At 41.7% G+C, this 27983-nt stretch overlaps 1 protein-coding gene across 10 annotated transcripts in view; it reads right to left on the bottom strand.

Moving 5' to 3' along the window:
• Window positions 1-27983, bottom strand: part of dpy19l1l (dpy-19-like 1, like (H. sapiens)) — a 117789-nt gene that overhangs the window by 31933 nt on the left and 57873 nt on the right. For all 10 annotated transcript variants that reach the window (XM_059973461.1, XM_059973469.1, XM_059973534.1 and 7 more), the window contains exons 14-16: window positions 26841-26921; window positions 10602-10703; window positions 9479-9550 (exon numbers count right to left, since the gene is read on the bottom strand). In XM_059973461.1, the coding sequence (XP_059829444.1) occupies window positions 9479-9550; window positions 10602-10703; window positions 26841-26921 (255 nt within the window). The remainder of the gene's footprint in view (window positions 1-9478; window positions 9551-10601; window positions 10704-26840; window positions 26922-27983) is intronic.

Genomic DNA, 27983 nt, shown 5'->3' with positions numbered 1-27983 from the left:
AAGTATTGTTGCCAGTTAGCTAAGATGGGCACTGAGTACTCACATACAACAGTGCATCAGAGAGAAGGTATGATTCTTTGCTGAGGTTGACCTGCATATACATTTAGGAAGGGTCCACCTGCAGCACCCATTGCACTGCTCTTCATTGTGCATCAGATACTGAGAAGGCATTGACACATGACAGACTGACTGCAGCACCAATGATGCTCTGGTACAGCTCTGACCAAGAGAAAGTCTGAATGCATTTTCATTTTGGCAACGAGATAAAGTGCCTTCTAAAATTTAACAGGGCATTACTGTACATCTGCCCAAACTACCAAGCATCATGCCACAAATAGAAAAAGTGATGACAGTTTTAGAAAAATGACCAGTTCAGTTTAATTTTTCACATATAAAGCTGTCTTGAAAGATATGGGTTTCCAAAAAGAACACTTGCAGAACATCACTCCCTGGAAGTTTTGCTCTCAAAACTAACATTCACAAGTGCAGAGGCTTCGTAACAGTGAAGCATCCCTGAAGCACTGAAACGTTTGAACATGGTTTGCTGGAGCAAAATACGATCTGGTAAAGGAACTCAGCAGGTTAGGCAGCACCTGTAGAGGGAAACAGATAACCGATGTTTCGGGTTGAGATCCTTAAGCTGTTTAGTTTTTTGCTCCACATTCCACCATCTCCAGTCTTGCATGCCTTTGGTTTATACTGATGGATTCAAGTCATTGTAATGGTTGTTTGCAATTTCAGTCCTGATTGGAAGATTAACAATACTCTTACGATCAGCAGGGTTCATCTGCATTTAGTTCAGTCGCTGGTATTCTCTGAAGTTGACCAATGCAAGAGAAACTGAAAAAACCTTCGACTCCCTTTTCAACATCTAAAGGTCCTGGGATTCTTGATGAAGTGGGTACTTTCCCTATAATTTATTCTTCACAAAACAGCTATTTTATTACTCTGCCTAACTACTAGATTTACAAAGGAATCAATTTAAGAGACAAGATTAGTCTAAATAAGTAACTGATGAAGGACATCAGAAACAGATTGCACCAGCAACTTGGTATCAAAGATGATTTGCTTCCACTTGTTTGATGGGGTTAGCTACTGAGGCCAATTTTGGTACCAGAAGGGAGTGGATGAATTTCTACTGCCACCTTACACTGCACTTTTGTGTGTATCCCCAACACATGAACTCAAGATTTACACTCTCATCCCAAGTGCTCTTTCTCCACCTTGAGCAGCTATAAAATGGAAGTTTCCAAGTCAGTGGTGAGTTGCATTTCTTTAATAAGGCTTTGAGCACATCCTTTAATCACTTATGTTCTCCTGAAATATCCTCCTAATATTTCTGAGTGTGCTTTGGGAATCCAATGTCAGGTACATGAATGATGTGGCCTGTCCAATGGACCCAACTAGGGCTGCAATATTGTGTGTACTCTTTTGGGAGAGGATGCTGACATTGGTTCACAATTTTCCAGTGCTTTGAGGATCCTGCTGCAAAGCAAATACGATGGCAGGGATCACAACCACCAACTGAACCATGAGCTTTGTGCACATCTTCAAATTCTTTTTACTAAAAAATCAACTAAGACATGGAAGGGGTGGATGAATGTTACCATCAATGTCCTTCCTCACCAAGTGGTAGTCTCACTGCAAACCTTTGACTTGGAGGGCAGTGTGATGTGGGACCAAGTTGACCTGCGAGATCGTGGGTGTGTGCTTCATCCTCTCATGTGCTTCAGTGAACAAGCTGAGTCTGCCATGGAGTTTGTACACTATAGACATCATTAGTTCCATTACTCAGGCCAGGGTGGCCTTGATTCTGATGTATAGTTGTCATAGGCTGAAGAGGTTCCCTTTAGTTCAGTAGCTTCATTCCCAAGGGAAGTTTTTTTTTTAAAAAAAAGAGGTGCAACAGTGTAGTGAATGATGAGGAAAAGTGTTGGATTTTGATGCAACCTCATGTAATACAGGCCTTCACTAAGTTTGGCTTTACTGCCATAAAGAAGGAAAAGATGGAAGACAAAGGCAAGCTAGCCAATAGTGGCATCCATTAGTCTCGTGAGTCCACGGATCTGCGCCTGGAATGGTTTCCAGGGCGCAGGCCTGGGCAAGATTGTATGGAAGACCAGCAGTTGCTTATGCAGCAAGTCTCCCCTCTCCACGACACTGATGTTGTCCAAGGGAAGGGCACGGGCCGAGACAGCTTGGCACCATTGACGCTGCAGGAGTTGCTAGAACGAGGTTGAAGGCAACATCGGACTGCTTTAGGGACTCCAGCTGCGGATTTGTCCTCAGGGTTTACTCCCAAAGCCTTTCCCATGAGTGGGTATGGCTGTAAGGCAGCGGAGGCTTGAAATCAGAGTTTACCCTCTCTTAGCTGGACTGCCTTCCCAGGCTGACGAGCTCCATCTACCCAAAGCACTGGTTTTAAGGCACCAGGACCCACCTTCGCCCCTTCTCCTGTCAGTTCCGCTGGGCCTAGAGGCTAAGCCACACGAGAAGGCCAGGAGTTGGACTTGGATGTCAGAGGCTATTTGGGGCGTATGCCGTGAGGAGCACTTTTAGGCAGTGGGAGCTTGTCCCCACTACCACTCCTCAGCTTGACAACCTTTAATACTACTGACAGCCAATAGTATTAAAGAGGATACCAAAAGTTTCTTTGATACATAAAATGTAAAAAGAGGCAAGAGTAATGGGGTGAGGGGAAGGAAATGGAGAATAAACTGAATAAATATTTTGCATTAGTCTTCACTGTGGAAGACACTAGCAATATGCCAGAAGTTTGAGAATGTCAGCAGGCAGAAGTGTGTGAAGTTGCTACTACTATGGAGAAGGTTCTTGGGAAACTGAAAGGTTTGAAGGTAGATAAGACACCTGGACCAGATAGTGTACACCCCAGGGTTCTGAAAGAGGTGGCTGAAGAGATTATGGAGGCATTAGTAATGACCTTTCAAGAATCAACTGATCCTGGCATGGATCCGAAGAAATGGAAAATTTCAAACGTCACTCTATTCTTCAGGACGGGACAGAGGAAGAAGAAAGAAAATTAAAGACCAGTTAGTCTGACCTCAGTGACTGGGAAGATGATGTAGTCGATTTTTAAGAATGTGGTTTCAAGGTACTTGGAGACACATGATACAATGGATCAAAGAAGTGGCAGATGGAATACAGTTTCAGGAAGTGTATGATCATGTACTTTGTAGAAGGAATGTGTAGCCTATTTTCTAAGTGGAGAGAAAATACAAAAGTCTGAAGCGCAAAGAGACTTGGGAGTCCTCATGCAGAATTCCCTAAAGGTTAATTTGCAGGTCGAGTCAATGGTGAGGAAAGTAAATGTGATGTTAGCATTCATTTTGAGAGGACTAGACTATAAAGGCAAGGTTGTAATGTAGAGGCTTTATAAGGTACTGGTGAGGCCTTATTTGGAATATTGTAAGCAGTTTTTGTCTTATCTTAGAAAGAATGTGCTGACATTGGAGAGGGTTCAAAGGAGGTTCATGAAAAAGACTCCAAGATTGAAAGGTTTGTCATATGAGGAGCATTTGATGGCTCTGGGTCTCTACTCACTGGAATTCAGAAGAATAAGGGGTGACCACATTGAAACTTATTGAATGCTGAAAGGCCTCAATGGAGTGGATGTGGAGAGGATGTTTCCTACAGTGGGAGACTCTAATATCAGAGGTCACAGCCTCAGAATAGAGGAGCATCTATTTACAATGAAGATGAAGAATTACTTCACCCAGAGAGTGGTGGACCTGTAGAATTCGTGGAGGCCAAGTCATTGGGTATATTTAAGGCAAAGAGCGATAGATTAGTCAGTGCACGAAGGTAGGAGAAGGGAGGAGTATGGGGCTGAGAGGAAAAGTGGATCAACCAGGATAAATTGGCAGAGCAGACATGATGGGCTAAATGGCCTAATTCTGCTCCTATATCTTCTGGTTTTACAGTCCTACTACAGATCCATTGTATGCCATGGTGGAGCAATGTAAAATGGAGATAGATTATCCGTGGGGAGCTGAAGTTGACAATATTCCACTATCACCTGTATCCTAACCCACTAACTGGTGATGACAGCAGCAGCGAAGATTTAAATATAACCACAGCAATGGCTTCTGGCCCAGTCAAATAGCCCTGCATCTGCTAAAAGTGCACTGAGAAAGTTAATTTCAGCTGTCGAACATCTATGATAGAAATAGAAAGTGCTAGGAACATTCAACAATTCAGTCAGTGTCTGTGGAAGAGAAATGCAGTCTTCAAGCTGAGACGTTAACTTGTTTCTTTTTCATTGAGTGAAGGTTGAACTGCTTTCCTGAAAATTTTGTTTTTACTTCATATTTCCAGCATCTGCAGTCTTTTGATATTCTTTATATGACTACAGATTCCATCCCATTCATATGGCTGCTTATTCATATGGAACATTAATGAGACATTAAACATTAACAGGGATTACTTTTTAAACTACTTGAGCTAGTACTGCAGAAAATGGATAACATTAGCATGTCTGTCAGGAATGAAGTAGAAACAATGGTAATTACTAATAGACCAATATTGCCAAGGTGGGTAAACCCAACACTGACCAGAGGTAGTTTGTTTAATATAGGTCGTGTATCCCTCATCTAAAATGCTTGGGGATGGACGTATTTCAGATTTTGGAATATATAATAAGATAGCTTGGGATCGTCATCACTTCTGACTCTGAATTTAGTGTGCTAGTAACTAGTCTTCATCTTACACTTGTTCATCACACATATGTACTTAACAGTACAAATTATTATATACCATTAATATAATGAAAATATAATGTGTGCAGGATAACAAAAACAGCACAGCAGAATCAGGAGATTACCTGAATCAGTTGTTAAACAACAACAAACAATGGTAGGCTTTCAGACTCCACCCCTGATGCCGTGCTTTGATGAAAAAGTTACAGTACCCTGTACATACTTATATTTTACTATTTTTAAAAATGTAAGGTGTAAAAACAATCAGCATTGTAGACTTGTTCTGTTAGATTTTCATCAATGACAGTCTTCACAATCTCACTGATGAATTTCTTTGCTGCTTTGTGATAAGCAGACACTGTTATCTTTAAAAAATTTTAAACATTGAGAAATTTAATTTTAAAAATTTTCAAAAATTTCTGCAACTGGCTTGCTATATTTTCACAATTACATTCCATTTTCAGCCGAGATCTTCATTATTGTTTATGCAGCGTTTTTCTATTTTTCATTAACTTCTGTTCATTACATAGGTGAGATCATTTTTCAAAACTGTCTGGGATGTGCAGGGACGTGGAACCTTCTCAGCGCCTTGCGGAATTTTCCATGTGACATCATGTCAGCACACAATACGATTTCAGATTGTGATGGTTTCTGGATTTTGGAATTTCTGCTAAGGAGTTCTCAACCTGCATTTATTTACTTAATTGTTTATTTAGAGATACAGCATGGATCAGGCCCTTCCAGCCCACTGAGCCGCACTTCCCAGTAACCCACCTATTTAATACCAGCCTAATCACGGGACAATTTACAATGATCAATTACCCTACACCTCTGTTACACCTTTGGACTGTGGGAGGAAATAGGAGCACCTGGAGGAAACTCAAGCAGTCACAGGGAGAATGTGCAAACTCCTTTACAAACAAAACCAAACTGCTGGAAAACTTACTGATGAAATCCAACCTGGAAACTGGAGGATTGAATTTAGAGGCAAAAAACAGGGTTAATCGTAGGATTCTTAGCAGTGTGGAGGACTGAGGGATCTTGTTCATAGACAGGCAAGTTGATAGGGCTGTGAAGGTGAAGTAATGTTACAGCTCGATAAAACCCTGATTACACCACACTTTGAATAGTGTGTTCATTTCTGGTCACCAGAATGATGTGGAAGCTTCAAAGATGGTGCAGAGGAAATTTACCGGGATGATGCCTGGATTAGGAAGTATGTTCTATGCGAATTGACTGAGCAAGCTAGGGATTTTGTCTTTGGAGCAAAGAAGCGACTTGCCAAAAGCATACAAGATAAATGGTATAGATTGAGTGGATAGCCAGAGGCTTTTTCCCAGGGTGGAAAAAGTTAATACAAGGGGTCATAATTTTAAAGTGATTGGAGGAATGTATAGGGATGATGTCAGAGGTAAGTTGTGTGTTTTTGTCATTTTTCAGAACATTTTTACACAGTAGTGGGTGAGTGGGAAGTACTATCAAAGGTGATGGTAGAGGCAGATACCTGGGGAACTTTTAAGAAACTCTTAGATAGGCACATGGATAATATAACAATGCAGGGCTATGTAGGAAGGAAGGGTTATATTGATTTTGAGTACGTTAAAAAGTCAGCACAACATTGTGGGCTTGAAGGGCCTGCACAGTACAGTACTGCAATATTCTATGTTCTGTAACAAAATGTTGTAAATACTAAAAGCAGGCGGAGAGAGAAACAGAGTTAAAGCATCAGATCAACAGTCCAAATTCTAATGAAAGAGCATGACTTGGAACGTTAACCATTTCTCTTTTGATAAATGCTATTTGACCTATTGAGTGTTTCAAGCATTGTTTTATTTAACTGGACTTCCAAAACCTAGTGGCTCTATATGGTGCTCTCAGATTCTGGTTGGTGTTCAAACTCATGACCTTCTCAGTCAGACAGAAGACTGGGACGCTGCATCAAGTTGATAACTGGCTTCCACTCACTGAACTCTGGATTTCAGGATCATCAAATGTTGACCTTTCCAGACTTTCATTCAGAGTCTTTCCCAACCAGAAGCCCTGGGTGAACCATGAGATTCTCAATCTGCTGAGGGGCAGATCAGAGGCCATGAGCCCAGAGTTCATGATGATCCTGTCGTTTCAGTCACAGGCCAACGTGAGAGCAACCTTCAGGGAGGTGAACCCACAGAAAGCAGCTGGCCCAGATGGTGTACCTGGCCGAGTACTAAAGACCTGTACTGATCAACTGGCTGGAGTGTTCACTGAGATCTTTAACTTCTCATTTCGGCAGTCTAATGTACCCACCTGCTTCAAACAGGCTTCAATTATACCGGTGCCCAAGAAGAATGTGGTAAACTGCCTCAAAGACCGTTGTCCAGTTGCACTTATATCCACAGAGATTATGTGTTTTGAAAGGTTGGTGATAAAACATATCAACTTTTGCCTCAGAAGCAACTTGGATCCACTCAAATTGCATACCAGCACATCAGATCCACAGCAGATGCTATCTCATTGGCTATTCACACAATTCTGGAACATCTGGACAGCACAGATGTTCATACATCAGGATGTTCTTTATCAACTACAGCTTGGCATTCAATACTAACATCCTCTCAAAGCTAATCAATAATTTTCAAGACTTGGTCTCAATACCTCCTTGTGCAATTGGATCCTCAATTTTCTCACTTGCAGATCCCAGTCAGTTTGGATTGGCAACATCTCCTCCACAATCTCCAGGAGCACAGGTACATCACAAGGCTGTGTGCTTAGCCCCCTGCTTTACTCACTTTACACATGTCTGTGTGACTAAGCACAGCTCCAAAGCCATATTCAAGTTTGTTAATGACTCCACTGCCACAGGCCAAATCAAAGGTATTGACAAATCAGCATATAGGAGGGAGATGGAAAATCTGGCTGAGTGGTGCCACAGTAACAGCCTCTCACTCAATGTCAGCAAGACTAAGAAGCTGTTTATTGACTACAAGATGAGGAAACCAGAGGCTCATGAGCCAGTTCTTATTGAGGGATCAGAGGTGGAGATGATCAGCAACTTTAAATTTCTCAGTGTTATCATTTCAGATGACTTGCCCTGGGCCCACACATAAGTGCCATTACCCACAAAGCACGGCAGCACCTCCACTTTCTTAGAAGTTTGTGAAAAATTTGGTATAACTAAAACTTTGCCAAATTTCCACAGCTGTGCAATGGAGAACATACTGACTGGATGATCACAGCCTGATATATAAACACCAATGTCCTTAAACGGAAAATCCTATAAAACGTAGTGGATACAGTCCAGTCCATCATGGGTAAAGCCATCCTGACCAGTAAGCAAATCTACATTGAGTGCTGTTGCAGGAAAGCAGCATCCATTCACCAAGGACTTCCATCATGCAGGCCATGCCCTCTTCTCACAGCAGTCTTCAGGAAGGAGGTACAGGAGTCTCAGGACCCCCACCACCAAATTATTATCCCTCAACCATCATGTTTTTGAACTGAGGGAGATAACTTCTCTCAGCCCAACAATGAACTGCTCCCACAACCTATGGTCTAAATTTCAAGGGCTCTTTATCGAACATTCTTATCATTTATTGCTTATTTATTAATTATTATTTTGTTTTCTTTTTGTATTTGCATGACTTGTTGTGTTTTGCACATTGTTCGTCCATCTTGTGTGCTGTCTTTCATTCATTCGATTGTTTCTTTGTATTTACAGTGAATGCCCACAAGAAAGTGAATCTCAGGATTATATATAGTGACATATGCACTTTGATTGAAAATGTTACAGAGCTGCAGACAAGCACTCATTGCTTCACAAGGTGAGTATTTCAGAAAGTAAACTTTCATTTCCTCTTGGAAGGTAAGATGTGGAACAACAGGATGGATCAATCAAAATTCAAACCACTGTAAAGCATTATTTCTTCACAGCAAAGCAGACAATTTTCAGCAGGATACTACTGTCTTCTGCTCAAAGCTTGAGATTAGCACTTCTGAAGTTCACTTTGAATTTACTCAACTTTCATATTTCTCTTTGATCTTTAACTTTAGGTTAAAAAATGCATAACAAGAAAAGCAAATATGTTTGATGGCATTGGAAAGCACATGCAACTTACTGGAGAAAAGAAATCATAGAACAGTACAGACAAGGAACAGGTTCTTGCACCCTTGACATCTGTGCCAACCATACCAATTTAAAGTAATCTCATCTGCCTTCACATGATCTATTCTCTAACTGTTCATGTGCATATTTTAAAGACTCTTGATTGTTGTTCTTATGTCCACTTCCACCACCTACTCCGGCAGACACCTACTACTTCCCTTAAAAAAAATACTGCCTTGCAAATCACCTTAAAGGTATGCCTTCGAGAACATATGCCGAGGATAGACTCAGATCAAAGTCTGGCAGAAGATCATGAAAAGAAACAGCTATCATAAGTCATACCGTTTTCGTGCCTCATAACAATAATTCTCAACTTCACAAAGTGATGCTATAAATTTACTGTGCCATCCCTTTACAGCACTTGGTGCAAAGGAAATCTCTACTTTCACCCTGATATTGATGCACCATACAATGTAGATTAATCACAACATTTAATAAAAAGAACTATTTTTCTAATCACCATTTTCAATCCATCTGAAAAAGACCATTGCACTTCCTTCCAATCAGGAAGATTTTACAGAAACGAAGAGGCTTGAGGCGTTTTTTTTACTATGTTAGCATGGTTAGAGAAATATTTCACTCAGAGTTAAAGAAAGGTCTAATCTAAAATGACAGAACTTACCTTTGCAACAATAAGTGCTAAAACACAGGCAGTCACAGGGAGCAGTAGAGTTTTTGTATATCTCACAGGAGTCTGAAAACAATGAAAAGGCAGATTAACACTTATAATACTGATCTATTGAATGAGTCTGGGAAAGGTTGTGTTGCAGTAGGCATTAATCGCCCGACTCATGCAAATTGATTTGCCCACCTGCCTATACTTGGACTGTATCCTTCTATCGGGGGGGGGGGGTGTACACAGGCACACACACAACTGTAATTTATAGTTTTATGTATCATGTATTGCATTGGACTGCTGCCGCAAAACTAATTCATGACATGCAGTATGCCAGAGATACTAACCCTGATTTTGATTCTTAAGAGGGATTTTTGTTTCACATACTTAATTTGAAGAAGCCAAAGATAAAGAATCAAACTAAGTAGAGATGAAGGAAAGATGGCTCTGCTTTTGAAAAGACACTGCAAACTATACATGGTTGGTGATTGAATTGAGAAGATAAAGGCCAAGGGAATGCAGAGTGCCTGGATACTAATCAAGACTAGACTTGAAGCAAGACTGCATTCTCTCAAATTCTCATTCAACCATTTTGATAATAGAAAGTTTAAACAGTTTATCCAAGAAGCTAAGGTAAGGCATAATCAGAACAGCAGTAGGGATATCACATATGATGCCCCTGTCCTGCCATACACAATGGAGAAAGACAACAAGTGCTAAGATCAAGCTGCTAACTCCCAGCAGATGAAGGGAGGAATCACGTTCAAGATTAGGCACCAGAAAAATGTACACAGTAGATTCCACTTATTCACTTATTAAACTTAATTTTGCACCTTGACTCTCTGTGCTGCTGTTATACATTGTCCGCCTGTCTGCCTTGCCTTACACCACTGCTGCCGAGAGACTGGGTGTTCACAGACTCTCCGCCAGTCTCCTCGAGGTGCTTTGCAAAGCCAGAAAATATTCCTTCTCCTTGCATACTTCTAATTCATTCTGTCTCTCAACACTCATGGCAGAATTTAAGAGTGAAGATCAAACTTCTTTTGAGAGAACAACCACATTCTTTACTGAGCATGGGTTTCCCAGTGCTCTGTCATTGCATATTTTTCATTCATCAATAAAAGATCACCTCAATCTCCATGAAATCAAACTCCACAGCACATGTGTACATCAGAGTGTCAAAATCCTTGTAGTTGGTGAACTTGGATTTCAGTAGATTACTTATGTGTGCCTGGAATTAAAGAGAAACTAAGTTAGTTATGGATGAAGCACATTCAAAGTGTAGTTGCTACTGTAATATAAGAAACACACTAGCTAATTTGCCCACAGCAACTCCTATAAAATACAGCATGATAATGACCATTTTTGAACACATGGGTCATTTTCTAATGCGCTTATGTTCTCACTGTTGGTTACTCCACAGCCGTGGATCTCCAATAACACTACCATAACCATTTATAATCTATTTGTGATGCAACAATCGATTCTACTCTGGTCTAAATGTAACCAACAACCCCAAGAATGAGTCAACATGCCCCAGGAATCCTAATATTTCCTCCCTGTATTCTCTCTCTAGCCACATAGTCATCTAAATATAAAATAAAACAATGCAACACAAGAACAGACCCATCAGCCCATCATGTCTCTGCCAACCACAATACCAATTTAAACATCTGTCCACACATGATCTATATCCTTCTATTCCAGACCTGTTTATGTGCCTGTCTTAAGTGTATCCATTACATCTGCTTCTACCATTTCCCTCAGCAGAGCACTATTCTCTGTAAAAAGAAAACCTTGCAAATTTTCTATCTTTTTGATATCTTTCCTGTAGGCAGGTGACAAAAACTGGACACAATACAAATTAGATGTCATCAAACGTCTTATACAACTGCAACATAATATCCCAACTTGTGTACTCAATATATTAATTTATGAAGGCCACTATGCCAAAAGCTTTCTTTATGACCCTAACTACCTGTGATGCCACTTTTAATAAGACCGTAAGACCCTAAGATATAGGAGCAGAAGTAGGCCATTTGGCCCATTGAGTCTGCTCCACCATTCAATCATGGGCTGATCCAATTCTTCCAGTCATCCCAACTCCTGTCTTCACCCCATACCCTTTGAGGACCTAGCTAATCAAGAACCTATACACCCAATGACTTGGCCTCCACAGTCACTCATGGCAACAAATTCCACAGATTTACCACCCTCTGACTAAAGTAATTTTTCTGCAACTCAGAATGGACATCCTTCAATCTTGAAGTCTTGACCTCTTGTCCTAGATCCCCTACCATGGGAAATAACTTTGCCATATCCAATCTGTTCAGGCCTTTTAACATTCAGAATGTTTCTATGAGATCCTCCCTCATTCTCCTGAACTCCAGGGAATACAGCCTAAGAGCTGCTGGATGTTCCTCATACAGTAACCCTTTCATTTCTGGAATCATTCTCATGAATCTTCTCTGAACCTCCTCCAATGTCAGTATATCCTTCCTAAAATAAGGAGCCCAAAACCGCACACAATACTCCAAGTGTAGTCTCACAAGTGCCTTATAGAGGCTCAACATCACAACCCTGTTCTTATATTCTATACCTCTAGAAATGAATGCCAACATTGCATTTGCCTTCTTCACAACCGACTCAATGTGGAAGTTAACCTTTAGGGTATCTTGCACAAGGACTCCCAAGTCCCTATGCACCTCTACATTTTGAATTCTCTCCTCTTCTAAATAATAGTCTGCCCGTTTACTTCTTCCACCAAAGTGCATGACCATACACTTTCCAACACTGTATTTCATTTGCCACCTTTCTGTCCATTCCCCTAAACTATCTAAGTCTCTCTGCAGGCTCTCTGTTCCCTCAACACTATCTGCTCCTCCATCTATCCTTGTATCATTGGCAAATTTAGCCACAAATCCATTACCGCAGTCCAAATCATTGACATACATCGTAAAAAGCAGCGGTCCCAACACCAACCCCGGTGGAACTCCACTGCCAGCCAGAATAGGATCCCTTTATTCACACTCTCTGTTTTCTGACTAGCCAATGCTCCACCAGTCTTAGCCTATCTTGTCATGTGCCTCCAGATACTTGTTAATCTCATCCCTAACAAGCGATGTGAGGCTAACAGGTCTATAGTTTCCTTTCTGCTGCCTCCCACCCTTCTTAAATAGTGGAGTAACATTTGTAATTTTCCAGTCATCCGGTACAATGCCAAAATCTATCAATTCTTTAAAGATCATTGTTAATGCCTCCAAAATCTCTGCAGCTACTTCCTTCAGAACCCAAGGGTGCATTCCATCAGGTCCAGGAAATTTATCCACCCTCAGACCATTAAGCTTCCTGAGCACCTTCTCAGTCATAATTTTCACTGTACAAATTTCACTTCCCTGACAGTCTTGAATGAACGGTATACTGCAGACATCTTCCATTGTGAAGACTGATGCAAAATATGCATTCAGTTCCTCTGCCATCTCTGTATCTCTCATTACAATATTTCCAGTATTATTTTGTATTGGTCCTTTATCTACCCTCGACTCTCTTTTACCCTTTATATACTTAAAAAAGCTTTTTGTATCTTCTTTGATATTAGTTGCCAACTTCCTTTCATAATTCATCTTTTCCTTCCTAATGACCTTCTTAGTTTCCTTCTGCAAGTTTTTTAAAAGCTTCCCAATCCTCTATCTTCCCACTAGCTTTGGCTTCCTTGTATGCCCTCTCTTTTGCTTTTACTTTGGCTCTGACTTGTCAGCCATGGTAGTGTCCTTCTTCCCTTTGAAAATTTCTTCTTATTTGGAATATATCCGTCTTGAACTTCCCTCATTTTTCGCAGAAACTCCAGCCATCGCTCCTCTACTGTCCTTCTTGCAAATGTCCCTTTCCAGTCAACTTTGAGCAGTTCCCATCATGCCATTGTAATTTCCTTTATTCCAGTGAAATACCGATACATTGGATTTTATTTTTTCCCTCTCAAGTTTCATTGTGAACACTGTTCCCTAAGGGTTCCTTAATCTTAAACTCTCATATCACCTCTGGATCACTGCACAACACCCAATCCAGCACAGCCGATCCCCTAGCAACAAGCTGTTCTAAAAAGCCATCTCTTGAGGTCCAGTACTCACCTGCTTTTCCCAATCCACTTTCACATTATTTGTAATCCACATCCTGGCTGCTGTTTGGAGGCCTGTATACAACTGTCATTAGGGTCCTTTTACCCTTGCCATTTCTTAACTCAACCCAGAGATTCTACACCTTCCAATCCTATGTCATCTCTTTCTAATGAATTAATATTATTTCTTATACACAGAGCCACATCACCCTCTCTGCCTACTAACCTATCTTTCCAATACACCGTATATCCTTGGACGTTCAGCTCTCAATGGCAGCCATCCTTTAGCCAAGTTTCAGAGATGGCCACAACGTCATATTTGCCGATCTGTAGCTGGATTTCAAGATTGTCCATTTTATTCCTTATGCTGCATGTATTCAAACAACACTTTCAGTCCAGTATTTGCTGCTTTCTGTTTTAACTGCACCACGCCTCTACTGCTGTGATTAAGCCTCATCCCCTATCTGTTCTTTCTATAATCTCTGTGGAATGCTATCTCTGATTTATTTCTGTTTTCCCCTTCCTCAACCCTATCACTCTGGTTCCTATCCCCCTGCCAAATTAGTTTAAACCCACCTTAGCAAGTCTATTAAATGTGCCCTCTATGATATTGGACTCCTTTGGGTTCAGGTGTAACCCATCCTTTTTGTACAGCTTGTACCTCCCCAGTGCTCGAGAAATCTGAAGCTCTGCCCCCTACACCAGTCTCTCAGCCACACATTAATGTCTGATCATGCTATTCTTGCACTTGCCAGCACGCGGCACAAGCAGCAATCCTGACATTACTGCCCTTGAGGTCCTGCTTTTCAGCTTCCTACCTAACTCCCTGAATTCTCTCTTCAGGACCTCCTCCCTTTTCCTACCTATGTCATTGGTACCAACGTGTACCAAGATTTCTGGCTGTTCACCCTCTCTCTTCAGAATACTCTGCACCTGATCCGAGACATCTCGTACCCCGGCACCTGGGAGGCAACACACCATGCGGGTATCTCTGTCAGGCTGACAGAACCTCCTGTCTGTTCCCCTCACTATGGAATCCCCTATGACTACCGCATTCCTCATCTTCCTCTTTCCCTTCTGCACCATGGAACCAGGCTCAGGGCCAGAGACCCGATCACTGTGGTCGTCCTCTGTCAGGTCATTCCCATCAACTACATCCAAAACAAGGTAATGATTACTGAGGGGGGATGGCCACAGGGGCACTCTCTACTATCTGAGCTCATCCCTTCACTTCCCTGACCATCACCCACTCGGAGTGACTGACTTCCTGTAGCTCCTCTCTATCTCCTGTTCACTCTCCCTAATAAGCAGTAGGTCATCGAGATGCAGCTCCAGATCCCTAACACGGTCTCTCAGGAGCAGCATCTCAGTGTACCCGGTGCAGATGTGGCCATCTGGGAGACTGGAAGATTCCCAGGATTCCCACATCTAACACCCAGAGCAAAACACTAACCCTACCGACATGTTCTCTATTCCTCAAAAAAATGCAAAGAAAAACCAAAAACAAAGTCCACCTACCTACTTACCTCGCCGAAGCCTGAATGAGCCAAAGCCTGTCACTTCTACTCTCACCACTGGCCGGACAATGACCAGTCCCAGATCCCTGTTCTACCACACTCCTCATTGGTCTACCATTTACAGTGCAAGTCCCTCACTGGTTTGTCCTCCCAAAGTGCAAACTCTCATATTGACTGCATTAAATTCCATCTGGCATTTTTAAGGCAATTTTTTTCAACTGGTCCAAATCCTGCTGCAAGATTTGATTGTCTTCCTTGCTGTCCACTACAATCCCAACCTTGGTGTCATCCGCAAATTTGCTAATCCAGTTTACATTTTCATCCAGATTGTTGATAAAGATGATAAACATCGGACCAAGCAACAATCCCTGAAGCACACTAGTAGTCACATGCTCCAGTCAGCAAGGCATCAATCTATTACCACTCTCTGGCTTCTTCTGCACAGTTTATCTTTCATCCAATTTACTAATTGATCTTGAACATCAAGTGCCTGAACCTTCTCAACCAACCTCTCATGCAGGACCTTGTCAAAGGTCTTGCTAAATCCCATGTGGACAACATCCACTGCTTTGCCTTTATCAACTTTCCTGGCAACTTCCTAGAAAAACACTGTAAGATTGGTTACACACTGACTATCCTTAATCAGTCCCTGTCCATCCGAATACTTATATATCCAGTGTTTATTACTTATATATCCAGTAATACTTACATATACCTTCCAATAACTTACACACTACCAGTGTCAGGCTCACCGAACTATAACTTCCTGCCTTATTTTTAAGAGCCTTCCCTAAAAACAGAATAACATTAGCTATCTTTCAATCCTCTGGCAGCTCATTCCTGGCTAAGAACATCTAAAATATCTCTGCTAAGGCACCTGCAATTTCTGTACCAGCATCCTGTAAATGTCCAAGGGAACAACATGTCAGGCCCTGCTACCCTAATTTGCCTCAAGACAGCGAACAACTCCTCCTCGAATCTGTATACGATTCATGTCCTCACTGCTGCTTTGCCTCACGACTGTGTTCACCTGAATAAATACAGATGCAAAAATCCTTTTAAGATTTCCCTCATCTCATTTGGCTCCATGCATAGATGACCATTCTGATCTTCTGACCATTCTTCTGATCGGAATGATCTGAAAGGAACTTTGTCCCTTGCTACTTTTTGCTCTTAATATATCTGTAGAAGCCTTTAGGATTCTCCTTCACCTTGCCTGCTTGAGCAACCTCATGTCTTCTTTTAGTGCTCCTGATTTCCCTCTTAAGTGTTTACTTGCATTTCTTATAAGTCTCTCAGGTACCTCATTTGCTCCTTCGTGCCTATACCTGCTGAGCACCTTCTTCTTTTCCTTAATCAGGGCCACACTATCTCTTGAAAACCAATGTTCCCTAAAGCTATTATGCTTATCTTTTATTCTTCCAAACATACAAACTCTATACTCCCAGAATTTCACCTTTGAAGGCCTCCCATTTACCAAGTACACCTCTGCCAGAAAACAACCTGTCCCAAACCACACTTGCCAGATTCTTTCTGATGCCATCAAAATTGGTCTTTCTCCAATTTAGAATCTCAACCCAAGGACCAGACCTATCCTCCATAATTATCTTGAAACCGATGGCATTATGATCTCTAGCTGCAAAGGGCTCCCCTACACAAAAGTGTCTGTCCCCTCACCATCTCATTCTCTAATAAAGATTTAGTATCACACTCTTTCTCTAGTTGGGACCTCTATGTACTCATTAAGGAAACGATCCTGAACACAATTGAAACCCCAAATATTCACTGTATACTCTTTTCCATACATGCTGCCTGACCAGCTGAGTTCCTCCAGGATTTTGTGTGATTTCTAACACCTGCAGATTTTCTCATTTGTGATCCCTTTCTCATTCCTCAGTTCCACCCATATTGCATTAGTAGACAAGTTCTCTACTCTGACCTGAGCACTGCCATGATATTTTCCCTGACTAGTAATGCTATCCCTCTCACTCTATTATGTTTTAAAACATCCTCTTATAATTTTATACCCTTCTATCAGTTCATCCCTCAGCCAGTGATACTCAGCCAACCTCTCCTTATAAGTAATACTCTCCAATCCAAAAAACCTCTTGGTGAACATTTTCTGCATCCTCTCCAAAAGATTTTGTATCCTTCCTGTAATTCAACAATCATAATTGTACACAACACTCCAAATGCTTTATACAGCTGCAACATGATTTGGCAAGTTTTATTCACAACACCCAAAGGAGAGTATGCCATGTGCTTTCTTAACCAAAAGAGGTGGGGCATGGCATTGTTGATCAGAGATAGTGTCATGGCTGCAGAAAAGGAGAAAGTCATGGAGTGATTTGTCTACTGAGTCTCTGTGGGTTGAAGTTAGGAACAGGAAAGGGTCAATAACTCTATTAGGTGTCTTTTATAGACCTTCCAATAGTAACAGGGACATCAAGGAGCAAATAGGGAGACAGATTCTGGAAAAGTGTAATAACAACAGTGACGTCGTGGTGGGAGATTTGAATTTCCCAAATATTGATTGGCATCGTCCTAGAGCAAGGGGTTTAGATGCGGTGGAGTTTTGTTAAGTGTGTTCAGAAAGGTTTCCTGACACAATATGTAGATAAGCCTACAAGAGGAAAGGCTGTACTTGATCTGGTATTGGGAAATGAACCTGGTCAGGTGTCAGGTCTCTCAGTGGGAGAGCATTTAGGAGATACTGATCACAATTCTATCTCCTTTACCATGGCATTGGAGAGGGATAGGAACAGACAAGTTAGGAAAGTGTTTAATTGAAGTAATGGGAAATATGAAGCTTCAGGCAGGAACTTGGAAGTATAAATTGGGAACAGATGTTCTCAGGGAAATGTACGGCAGAAATGTGGCAAATGTTCAGAGGATATTTGTGTGACGTTCTGCATAGGTACGTTCCAATGAAACAGGGAAAGGGTGGTAAGCTACAGGAACCATGGTGTACAAAGGCTGTTGAAAATCTAGTCAAGAAGAAAAGTTTACAAAAGGTTCAAAAAACGAGGTAATGATAGAGATCTAGAAAATTGTAAGGCTAGCAGGAAGGAGCTTAAGAATGAAAAATTAGGAGAGCCAGAAGGGGCCACGAGAAGAATTAAGGAAAACCCCAAGGTGTTCTACAAGTATGTGAAGAGCAAGATGATAAGGCGTGAGAGAATATGACCAATCAAATGTGACAATGGAAAAGTGTGTATGGAACCAGAGGAGATACCAGAGGTACTTGAATACTTTGCTTCAGTATTCCCGACGGAAAAGGAATCTGGTAATTGTAGGGATGACTTACAATGGACTGAAAAGCTTGAACATATAGAGAAGAAAGAGGATGAGCTGGAACTTTTGGAAAGCATTAAATTGGATAAGTCCCTGGGACCAAACGAGATATACCCCAGGCTACAGTGGGAGGCAATAAAGGAGATTGCTGATTTGCCCGCAATGATCTTTGCATCATCATTGGGGCTAGGAGAGATTCTGGAGGATTGGAGGGTTGCAAATGTTGTTCCCTTATACAAGACAGGGAGTAGAGATAGCCCAGGAAATTATCGACTAGTGATTCTTACTTCAGTGGTTGGTAAGTTGATGGAGAAAGATTCTGAGAGGTAGCATTTATGAATATTTGGAGAGGCATAATATGATTAGGAATAGTCAGCATGGCTTTGTCAAAGGCAGGTTGTGCCTTATGAGAGTGATTGAATTTTTTGAGGATGTGAATAAACACATTGATGAAGGAAGAGCAGTAGACGTAGTGTATATGGATTTCAGCAAGGCATTTGATAAGGTACCCCATTAGCAAGGCTAATTGAGAAAGTAAGGTGGCATGGGATCTAAGGGGATATTGCTTTGTGGATCCAGATCTGGCTTGTCCACAGAAGGCGAAGAGTGGCTGTAGATGGGTCATATTCTGCATGGAGGTTGGTGGCCAGTGGTGTGCCTCAAGGATCTGTTCTGGATCTCTTCTCTTCTTGATTTTTATAAATGATGTGGATGAGGAAGTGGAGGGATGGGTTAGTAAATTTGCTGACGACACAAAGGTTGGAGGTGTTTTGGATAGTGTGGAGGGTTGTCAGAGGTTACAGCAGGGCACTGATAGGATGCAAAACTGAGCTAAGAAGTGGCAGATGGAGTTCAACACAGATAAGGGTGAGGTGGCTCATTTTGGTAGGTCAAATATGATGGCAGAATATAGTAGTAATGGTAAGACTCTTGGCAGTGTGGAGGATCAGAGGGTCCTTGGAGTCTGAGTCCATTGGACACTCAAAGCTGCTGCACAGGTGGACTCTGTGGTTAAGAAGGCATACAACGTATTGGCCTTTATCAACTGTGGGATTGAATTCAGGAGCCAAGAGATAGTGTTGCAGCTGTATAGGACTCTGGTCAGACCCCACTTGGAGTACTGTGCTCATTTCTGGTCACCTCACTATAGGAAGGATGTGGAAACTATAGAAAGGGTGCAGAGGAGATTTACAAGGATGTTGCCTGGATTGAGGAGCATGCCATATGAGAATAGGTTGAGTGGACTTGGCCTTTTCTCCTTGGAGCAATGGAGGATGTGCAGTGACCTGATAGAGGTGTATAATATGATGGAAGGCATTGTTCATGTGGATAGTCAGAGGCTTTTTCCCCAGGGCTGAAATGGCTAACCAAGAGAACACAGTTTTAAGGTGCATGGAAGTAGGTACAAAGGAGATATCAGGGCAAGATTTTTTTTTACTCAGAGGGTGGCGAGTGCGTGGAATGGGCTGCCGGTGACAGTGGTAGAAGCAGATACAATAGGGTCTTTTAAGAGACTACTGGATAGATACATGCAGCTTAGCGAAATAGAGGGTTATGGGTAACCCTAGGTCGGGGGTCGGCAACCCGCGGCTCCGGAGCCACTTGTGGCTCTTTCACCTCTGTGCTGCGGCTCCCTGTGGCTTTGGGAAATAATTGGTCAGTATTTAATTAAAATGTATTTTATGTTAGTTTGTTAGCTTTTGAAATGTAATTCTAAATTTGAAGATTATGGTGATCTTGTACAATCTAAGTGTGGCGACACATTTCCTGGCACATCCGAAACGGCTCACAATTAGCCAGCATTCCGGCTAAGGGAGATAGCCTACGGGGGTTTGTGAGTACGCGTCTTTTGCAGCATCCGCGTCCATGGGGGCTGGGTTGAGGGAGGCTTAAAAGCAAGGCTGTTTAGTTCGAATAAAGTTATTCGACTGCAGTTTACTGACTGCGTGAGCACACCGCTACAACGTGTTTTTATCGCTATTAATATACGTCACCACTGCCAATACCTGACACCCGCCAGTGTGTGATTTCTTTAATTTTTCGATCCAAGGTAAGCCAACTATGGAGAATTCTAAAAAAAGAAAAGTGACTGAAGAAAACAGAACGTTTAATGATACATGGACAGATTCATTTGCTTTCACTGTTGACGAGACTGGTTTACCGGTATGCTTAATATGCAATGAGAAACTAGCAAACAACAAAAAGTCAAATGTCGCAAGGCATTTCCAGAATAAACACGCAGCCTTTGCTCAAAAATATCCGGATGGAGATGAGAGAAAAAAAGCCGTTTCGGAACTGATGCGGAAGGTTGATCTGAGCAAAAATCATTTCCAGAAATGGATGAAGTCTGGAAAATCAACGACATACGCCAGTTATATTGCCGCTCAGGAAATAGTCAGGCACGGGAAGCAGTTTACAGATGGTGAATATATAAAAGAATCTTTCATTAAGATTTCAGAACATCTATTCACGGACTTTAAAAACAAGAGTGAAATTGTGCAGAAAATCAGGGATATGCCCCTCTCTGCAAAGACTGTCAAAGACAGAACCATAAAAATGGCAGAAGACATCACAAGACAGCAAATTAAAGACATCAATTCAGCTGTGGCCTACTCGATTGCCTGTGACGAGTCTAAAGACAAAGGTGATATTGAACAAATAGCGCTGTTCTGCCGGTATGTAAACTCTGCCGGGCCACAGGAAGAACTGATTGAGTTGATACCTCTAAAAGACCAAACACGGGGGGAGGACATCTGTGAGGCTGTCTTGAATTGTTTAAGAGCCAAAGGAATAAAGACCACCCATCTGGTGTCAGTAGCTACTGATGGGGCACCGAATATGACGGGAACGCACAAGGGATTTGTGGCTTTACTGCAGAAGTCGCTGGACAGAAAGCTGCTGACTTTTCACTGCATCTTGCACCAAGAGGCACTGTGCGCTCAAACATTTCCTCCGGAATGCACAGAAGTAATGGATGTTGTCATTCAGATTGTCAATAAAATAATGGCAAAAAGTTTAAATCACCGTCAATTCCGTTTGTTACTGGACGAGCTGGAAAGCGCATATTCTGATCTCCTGCTGCACAACAAAGTCCGGTGGCTGTCCAAAGGGGAGGTGCTGAAACGCTTTGTCGCGTGTCTGGAAGAAGTGAAAACTTTCCTGGGCAGCAAAGGGCTCACCTTTCCTGAGCTGGAACAGCCAGAGTGGCTGGAAAAGCTACACTTCATGGTAGACATGACAGCGCACCTGAACACGCTGAACACAGCTCTTCAGGGGAAAGGACGCACAGCCCTGCACATGTTGGAGGATGTTTTAGCATTCGAGCGCAAGTTGACAGTGCTTGCCAGAGATTTACAGAAAGGCACTTTGTCTCACTTCCCCAATTTGAGAGAGTTCAAACAAGGTCACGACATGATAATTTCGGAGTATTTACATTCTGCAATCATCGCAATGCAAACATCGTTTGGGAAACGCTTCTGTGAGTTCAGAGAGGAAAAAAACACATTATCCTTCCCGGTCACTCCCTTAAGCATCGATCCTTCCCTACTGAATACAACTGCATTGGCAGGTGTGAGTAAACCTGATCTTGAGATGGAACTGGCCGACATAGCCGACAAAGACATATGGGTGTCCAAGTTTAGACGCTTGACAGCAGACCTTGAAGATGTTGCCCGTCAGAAGGCCGTTCTTGCTCAGAATCACAAATGGAGTGATATTGAAAACCTTCCAAAACCGGACAAACTTGTGTTCAAAACATGGAATGCTATGCCCGACATTTATGTAAACATGAAAAAGTATGCGCTTGGAGTCCTGTCGATCTTTGGATCCACATATGTATGTGAGCAGGTGTTCTCCAACATGAACTTTATTAAAAACAAACATCGCGCAAGCCTCACAGATGACAGCTTGCGATCCTGTGTAAAGATGAAGGTGACGTCATACAGCCCTGATGTGCAGACGCTGTGCGCTGAGGTCCAGGAGCAGAAATCCCATTAACCAAGTATGATAAATATTTTAATTGCCTATTATTTTATGTATATTCATATTTTTTCATTGTTCAGTGAAATAGTCCTTTTATTTTTCAGGCTGACAGCTGGCTGATGTTATTTTTGGTTTGCTGCTGGCGGAAAATTTAAGTTCGGCGTTTTTCATAAATACAAGAAGGACTCAAATAGACATTGAGTATTTTACTTAAAAGTAACTTTCAACTCAACGTCTTTTTTTCGGAGTTCAAAATGTTTTTGTTGCATGCAGAAATGTAATTTCGTTTTCTCTGCAGGAGTTCATCAATTTCATAAATGCAACACATTATAGTTTGTTTATACATAGCATAAAGGCAAAAAAAACGTTGTATGCAGTGTTATTTCATTTTAAATGTCAAACGGGTTTTGCGGCTCCCAGTGTTTTCTTTTCTGTGGGAAACGGGTCCAAGTGGCTCTTTCAGTGGTAAAGGTTGCTGACCCCTGCCCTAGGTAATTTCTAAAATAAGTACATGTTCGGCACGATGTTGTGGGCCAAAGGGCCTGTATTGTGCTAAAGGTTTTCTATGTTTCTAGTTTTTAATGCAGTTCAAGAGACACAGCAATATGTTACTTAATGGCTTTTATTTACACAAATTTAAAGAATATTTTTCTCAAATATAAAGAACCGAATGAACTGAAATGTCAAGGTCATAACATAAATGGGAACTAAATTTTCATACCATTATGTTCCTACACATATTGTTGCTAGTATGGAGGTGCATGGGTGTGGGGCGGGGGGGGGGGGGGGGGGAGAAGGAAGAGAAGTTTGTTCTTTTCATTGCAGATGCTGTGCCGTAGCTCCTTGGGTTTAAGATATCGAAATATGTTACTAATATGAACTAGAAATTGAATTGCTATGAAGACATGGCTGTTTTCATGTTGTTATCAGGGGCACAGTGGCATAGCTAGGTAGTTACTATGCCACTCTGCCCCTAACAACAACATGAAAACAGCCATGTTCTTTATAGCACAGTGCCAGAGCCTTGGGTTCAATCACAACCTCTTATGCTGCATCTGTGATGTTTACACATTCTCCATGTGACCATGTGGATCCCTCCCCTCCCCTCAGTTGTGCTGGGTTTCCCTCACATTCCAAAGATATGTAAATTGTCCGTAGTGCAAAGGTGATTGGAAGAATCAAGGGATGGGGAGAGGGGAGGGGGGGAAGGGTAGTCAATAAGAATGCAAGGTGAATAAAAATTAATGCAGTTAGTGAAAATGGCTGGTTAATGGTCAGTACAGACTTAGTGGGCCTGTTTCTGTGCTGTAAAATTATGATCTCCTTCCTCTTCCTTCATGATATCAACATAGCATAAAATACAAGTATACTCCTCCTCGATCTTGCTGCCATCTATGTCCTTTTCATTCATGAATACCAATGTGAAGTACACATTTAGTACCTCACCCATTTCCTACCTCCTGAAATAAATTTCCTCCTTTGTCCTTGAGTGGTTCTACCCTCTGCCTGTTACTCTCTTGTTTTTAATGGAAATACAAATGCCTTGAGATACTTTAATCCTCCTTTCAAAGAACATTTCATGGTCCTTTCAATCCTCTTGATTTCCTATTTGTTCTTTCATTTTCCTCAAGGGTCCCATTTCATTTCAGCTCACTAAATCTTCCATATGCTTCCCATTTCTGTTGGGATAAGTATGATCCATGGCTCCAAGCTGCATATTCTTTTACGTTTCAGTCCAGATTTGCAGCATTCATTTAACATCTTTCAAAATTGTGCTCCTGACAGTGCAGCACTGCCTTAGTATTTTACCCAGATGTGTAAGGCTAGAGTTAGTGTTAAATCTCTGAAGCAACACCTAATCTTCAGTGGAGAAAAGCATTGCAGTTATTGACCACAGATTACACAGTTAGATGAAAAACATGACTAAAGAAAAACAAAACAACTCCACAGCTGCAGCAACACCTTGCTTAATTAGCCAAGCACTTACCAAATCATAAGTGAGCAGATAAGAACGTCTGCCATTGCTGTATTTCTATAACACAGGCCATCTTGTTGCAGAACCCCCCCCCCCCCCCCAGTCAACACCATTGTTATCTCAAGGTTCAGTTACTCCTGATCTCGTCAATCTCCTTCATTCAACATGCTGCCTGTGTTCTAACTGGCACCAGGAACTATCACCAGTGCCTTTCCAGATCTCTACTGGATTAAGCAATGGCTTGATATTAAATTCTTAATTCTTGTTGTCCAATCCCCCCTTGACACCAATCATCCAGATTTCTATCTAAACAACCTAGATATCCAACTATCTGAAATGCCCATACTTTTCTCTGCTATAGGGATAACTGCATTGGTGCTGCTTCTTGACCCCAAGCTGAGATTGTCAATTTCAACTTTGCTTTCAACTTCCATCCTGCCCTCAAATTTACTTCATCCATATTTGACATCCCTCTTTCCTTTCTCAAACTCTCTGACTCCATCTCTGGAGACAAACAACCTACCGACATCTTTTACAAACATACTCTCAATTAACTCAACTATACCCTTCACTTATAAAAATGTTATTGTCTTATCTCAGTTGCTCTGTCTCAGCTGCATCTATTTTCAAGATGAGGCTTTCTATTCTATTTTCAAAGAATAGGGTTTTCCTTCCACCACCATTGATGCTAGCCTCACCTATCTCCTCCATTTCCCACACATCTGCCCTCATCCCATCCTCCCACTATCGTAAGAGGCAGGGTTCCTCTTCTCATTGCCTGCCATCCCACAGGCCTCTGTATTCAGCACATCATTCTCTATAACAACTGTCATCTCAAATGGGATCTCACCACTAAGCACATCTTTCCCTCCCCCTCCCTCCTACACCACTGCTTTCCTGAGGAATTGCTCTCTTTATGACTCCGTTGTCCACTCATTCCTCCCCACTGATCTCCCACCTGGTACTTACCCCTGCAAGCATGACAATTGCTACACCTGCTCCTACACTTCCTCCCTCATCACCATTCAGAATTCCAAATAGTTCTTCCAGTTGACACTGCAGTGTAGTCTGTTGGGGGTCATTTATTGTATCCATTGTTCCCAGTGCAGCCTCCTCCTCTACATTGGTGAGACCCAATGCCAACAGTGCCTTTGCTCTGTTCGCCGCAAAAGGTAGAACGTCCTGATGACTATTTCAAGTTGACTTCCCATTCCAATTCTGACATCTTTGCCCATGGGTCTTCTACTGCCATGATGAGGCCAAACTCAGGTTGGAGGAGCAACACCTCATTCTGCCTGAATAGCCTCCAACCTGATGGCGTGAACATTGATTTCTCTAACTTCTGGTAACTAGTCTCCCCTCACCCTTCTTTCATTTTCCATATTCCATTATGGTTACCCTCTCACCCCTTCTCTTCTCCTCACCTGCCCATCATTTTCCTCTAGTTCCCCCCCTCCCTTTCCTTTCCATGTCCTCTTCTATCGGATTTCCTGTCCACTCCCATCAGATTCCTTCTTCAGCCCTTTATCTCTTCCAACTATCCTCTCCCAACTTACTTCATTCCTCCTTCCCCACCCCCTAATGTTCTTATTCTGTCTTCTGCCCCCTTCCTTTCCAATGCTGATAAAGAATCTTGGCTCAAAACACTGGCTGTTTATTCCTCTCCATAAATAGTGCCCGACTTGCTGAGTTCCTCCAGCATTTTGTGTGTGTTGCACACATTTCTCCAGTTCTAAACCTTAATCTTTTCCACAATGAGAGCTCCATTAGCTGTCTCCCTCTGTGAGCTTTGTTATCTTATCCTCTGGATCCTTAAATCCAACCACTAGGTCAGCAGCACTAATGTCTAATGAGGTTTGTTGGAATGTATTCACACAAAATCTTTCAAAGTTCAAAGTACATTTATTACCAATGTATATAGATCATACAACCTTGAGATCCATCTCCTTACAGGCAGCTACAAAAGAATCTCACCCCTATGAAATGACGAGACATTTGCCACATTAAATGTACTAAATAAACAGTTGCTGTTAGCTTTTGACAGAACCTGTAGTTCCTGAATAATAGATATAGAAAGGTTGTGGTATCATGGTGCATAATGTAAAGCACTCTCAAAAGAGCAGCTGCTCCAGATTGCACCATCACACATCTACCAGCTTGGGAATTCGAGTCAGTACACATCTGGCTAATCAGAACTGTAAATCAGAAACATTCCACAAACTATGGACTCATTTTCAAGGACTCTACATCTCATATTCTCAATATATTTATTCTTGATATTTGCATGCTGGTTGTTTGTCCATCTTTGCAATGTACAATTTTACATTGATTCTATTGTGCTTCTTTTTATTTACTGTAAGTGTCCACAAGAAAATGAATCTCAAGATAGTATATGGAGCCATTTATATGTTTGATAATAAAATTACTTTGAACTTCCTTTTTTGCAAGTTTAATACAGTATGTTTCTTTCATAATGTGGATACTTACATCATCAGTAACTCCTAGTAATTTAGAAGCCACAAATTTGAGGATTATGGTTCCAACAAGCCAGACAGTTCCTTTAACTATCTGCAAAAGATTCAGAAATACTAAAGAGGTTATATTTGTATAAGTTCACTCTACTTGCACATAAAGTACAAATTTAATACACACGGCAAATCTCAGTTTGAGAAATACTCTTGCGAACTTGTTATTTTACAATACAGTGGATTCCAGTTAATTGAGCCATCAGTTAATTGGAGCAGCCACCTATTTAGGACAGCTCTTAAAGAACAAAAACTAAGCAAAAAATAGCTGGGATTTGGGACACTATGCTGAGACAGAAAACTGCTGATGAACAGTTTCTAACTAACATCAGTCATGTGCACTTGTGTGGCCATTAGACACTACACCATGTTTTGAGTGAACAGCTTTAAAATAGCATCAGTTGTGCGTTTGTGTTCAAAAAGAATCGAGAAAGAAGAAAAGGAATAACATGAAATACAATAGCAAAAAGATTAAAGAACGTGCAGAAGTTTACAACAAATGGGAAAAAAACAACAATGTCAGAGACAGAATTATTACCAAAAACTGTTGCCCACAATAATGGGAGTAGAGGCTTTGATATAAAATTGCAGAATGCAATGTTGGGTTAAGAATAGTCTGCTTATCAGAAAAGTTTCTTGCTATAGCAGAGAAAAGACTGCATCAAAACTCAAAAGTAAGGCATTTGAATTACTGCTCCACCTGAAAACATGTGGAGCCTTGGCCAGTAGGTAGAAATTGTCAATGTTCAACATTCTGTACTTTTCCCATGAGGCGGTGCGGCATGGCAGCAGCGGCCTTTCAGACCTGGTGTTACTTTAATTTAATTTTCTATTTTAAGTTTGATACACAATTTTCGATTAGGGCACATGGATAACAGAGCGGCTATCTACCATCGCCAGATACTACTACAATACAGAGATCGCCCAAAAACAAACCTCCACAAAGATCTGCTGGCTGAATTACATGACGTCGGCTTGCTGAGGGGAACGGGCCTACAATCCTCGGACTTGCCTGATGCTGGGAGCCGGAGATGGAGATGTCGAAAGCAATGTGCAAGAAAGCAGAAGCGAGGCAAACGGGCAGGGGTCCGTGCCAGGCTGAAAG

This window comes from Hypanus sabinus, chromosome 1 (assembly GCF_030144855.1).
Source record: "Hypanus sabinus isolate sHypSab1 chromosome 1, sHypSab1.hap1, whole genome shotgun sequence".
Lineage (NCBI taxonomy): Eukaryota > Metazoa > Chordata > Chondrichthyes > Myliobatiformes > Dasyatidae > Hypanus > Hypanus sabinus.
Note: the sequence above shows the minus strand (reverse complement) of the source record. Positions and strands in the feature narration are given on the sequence as shown.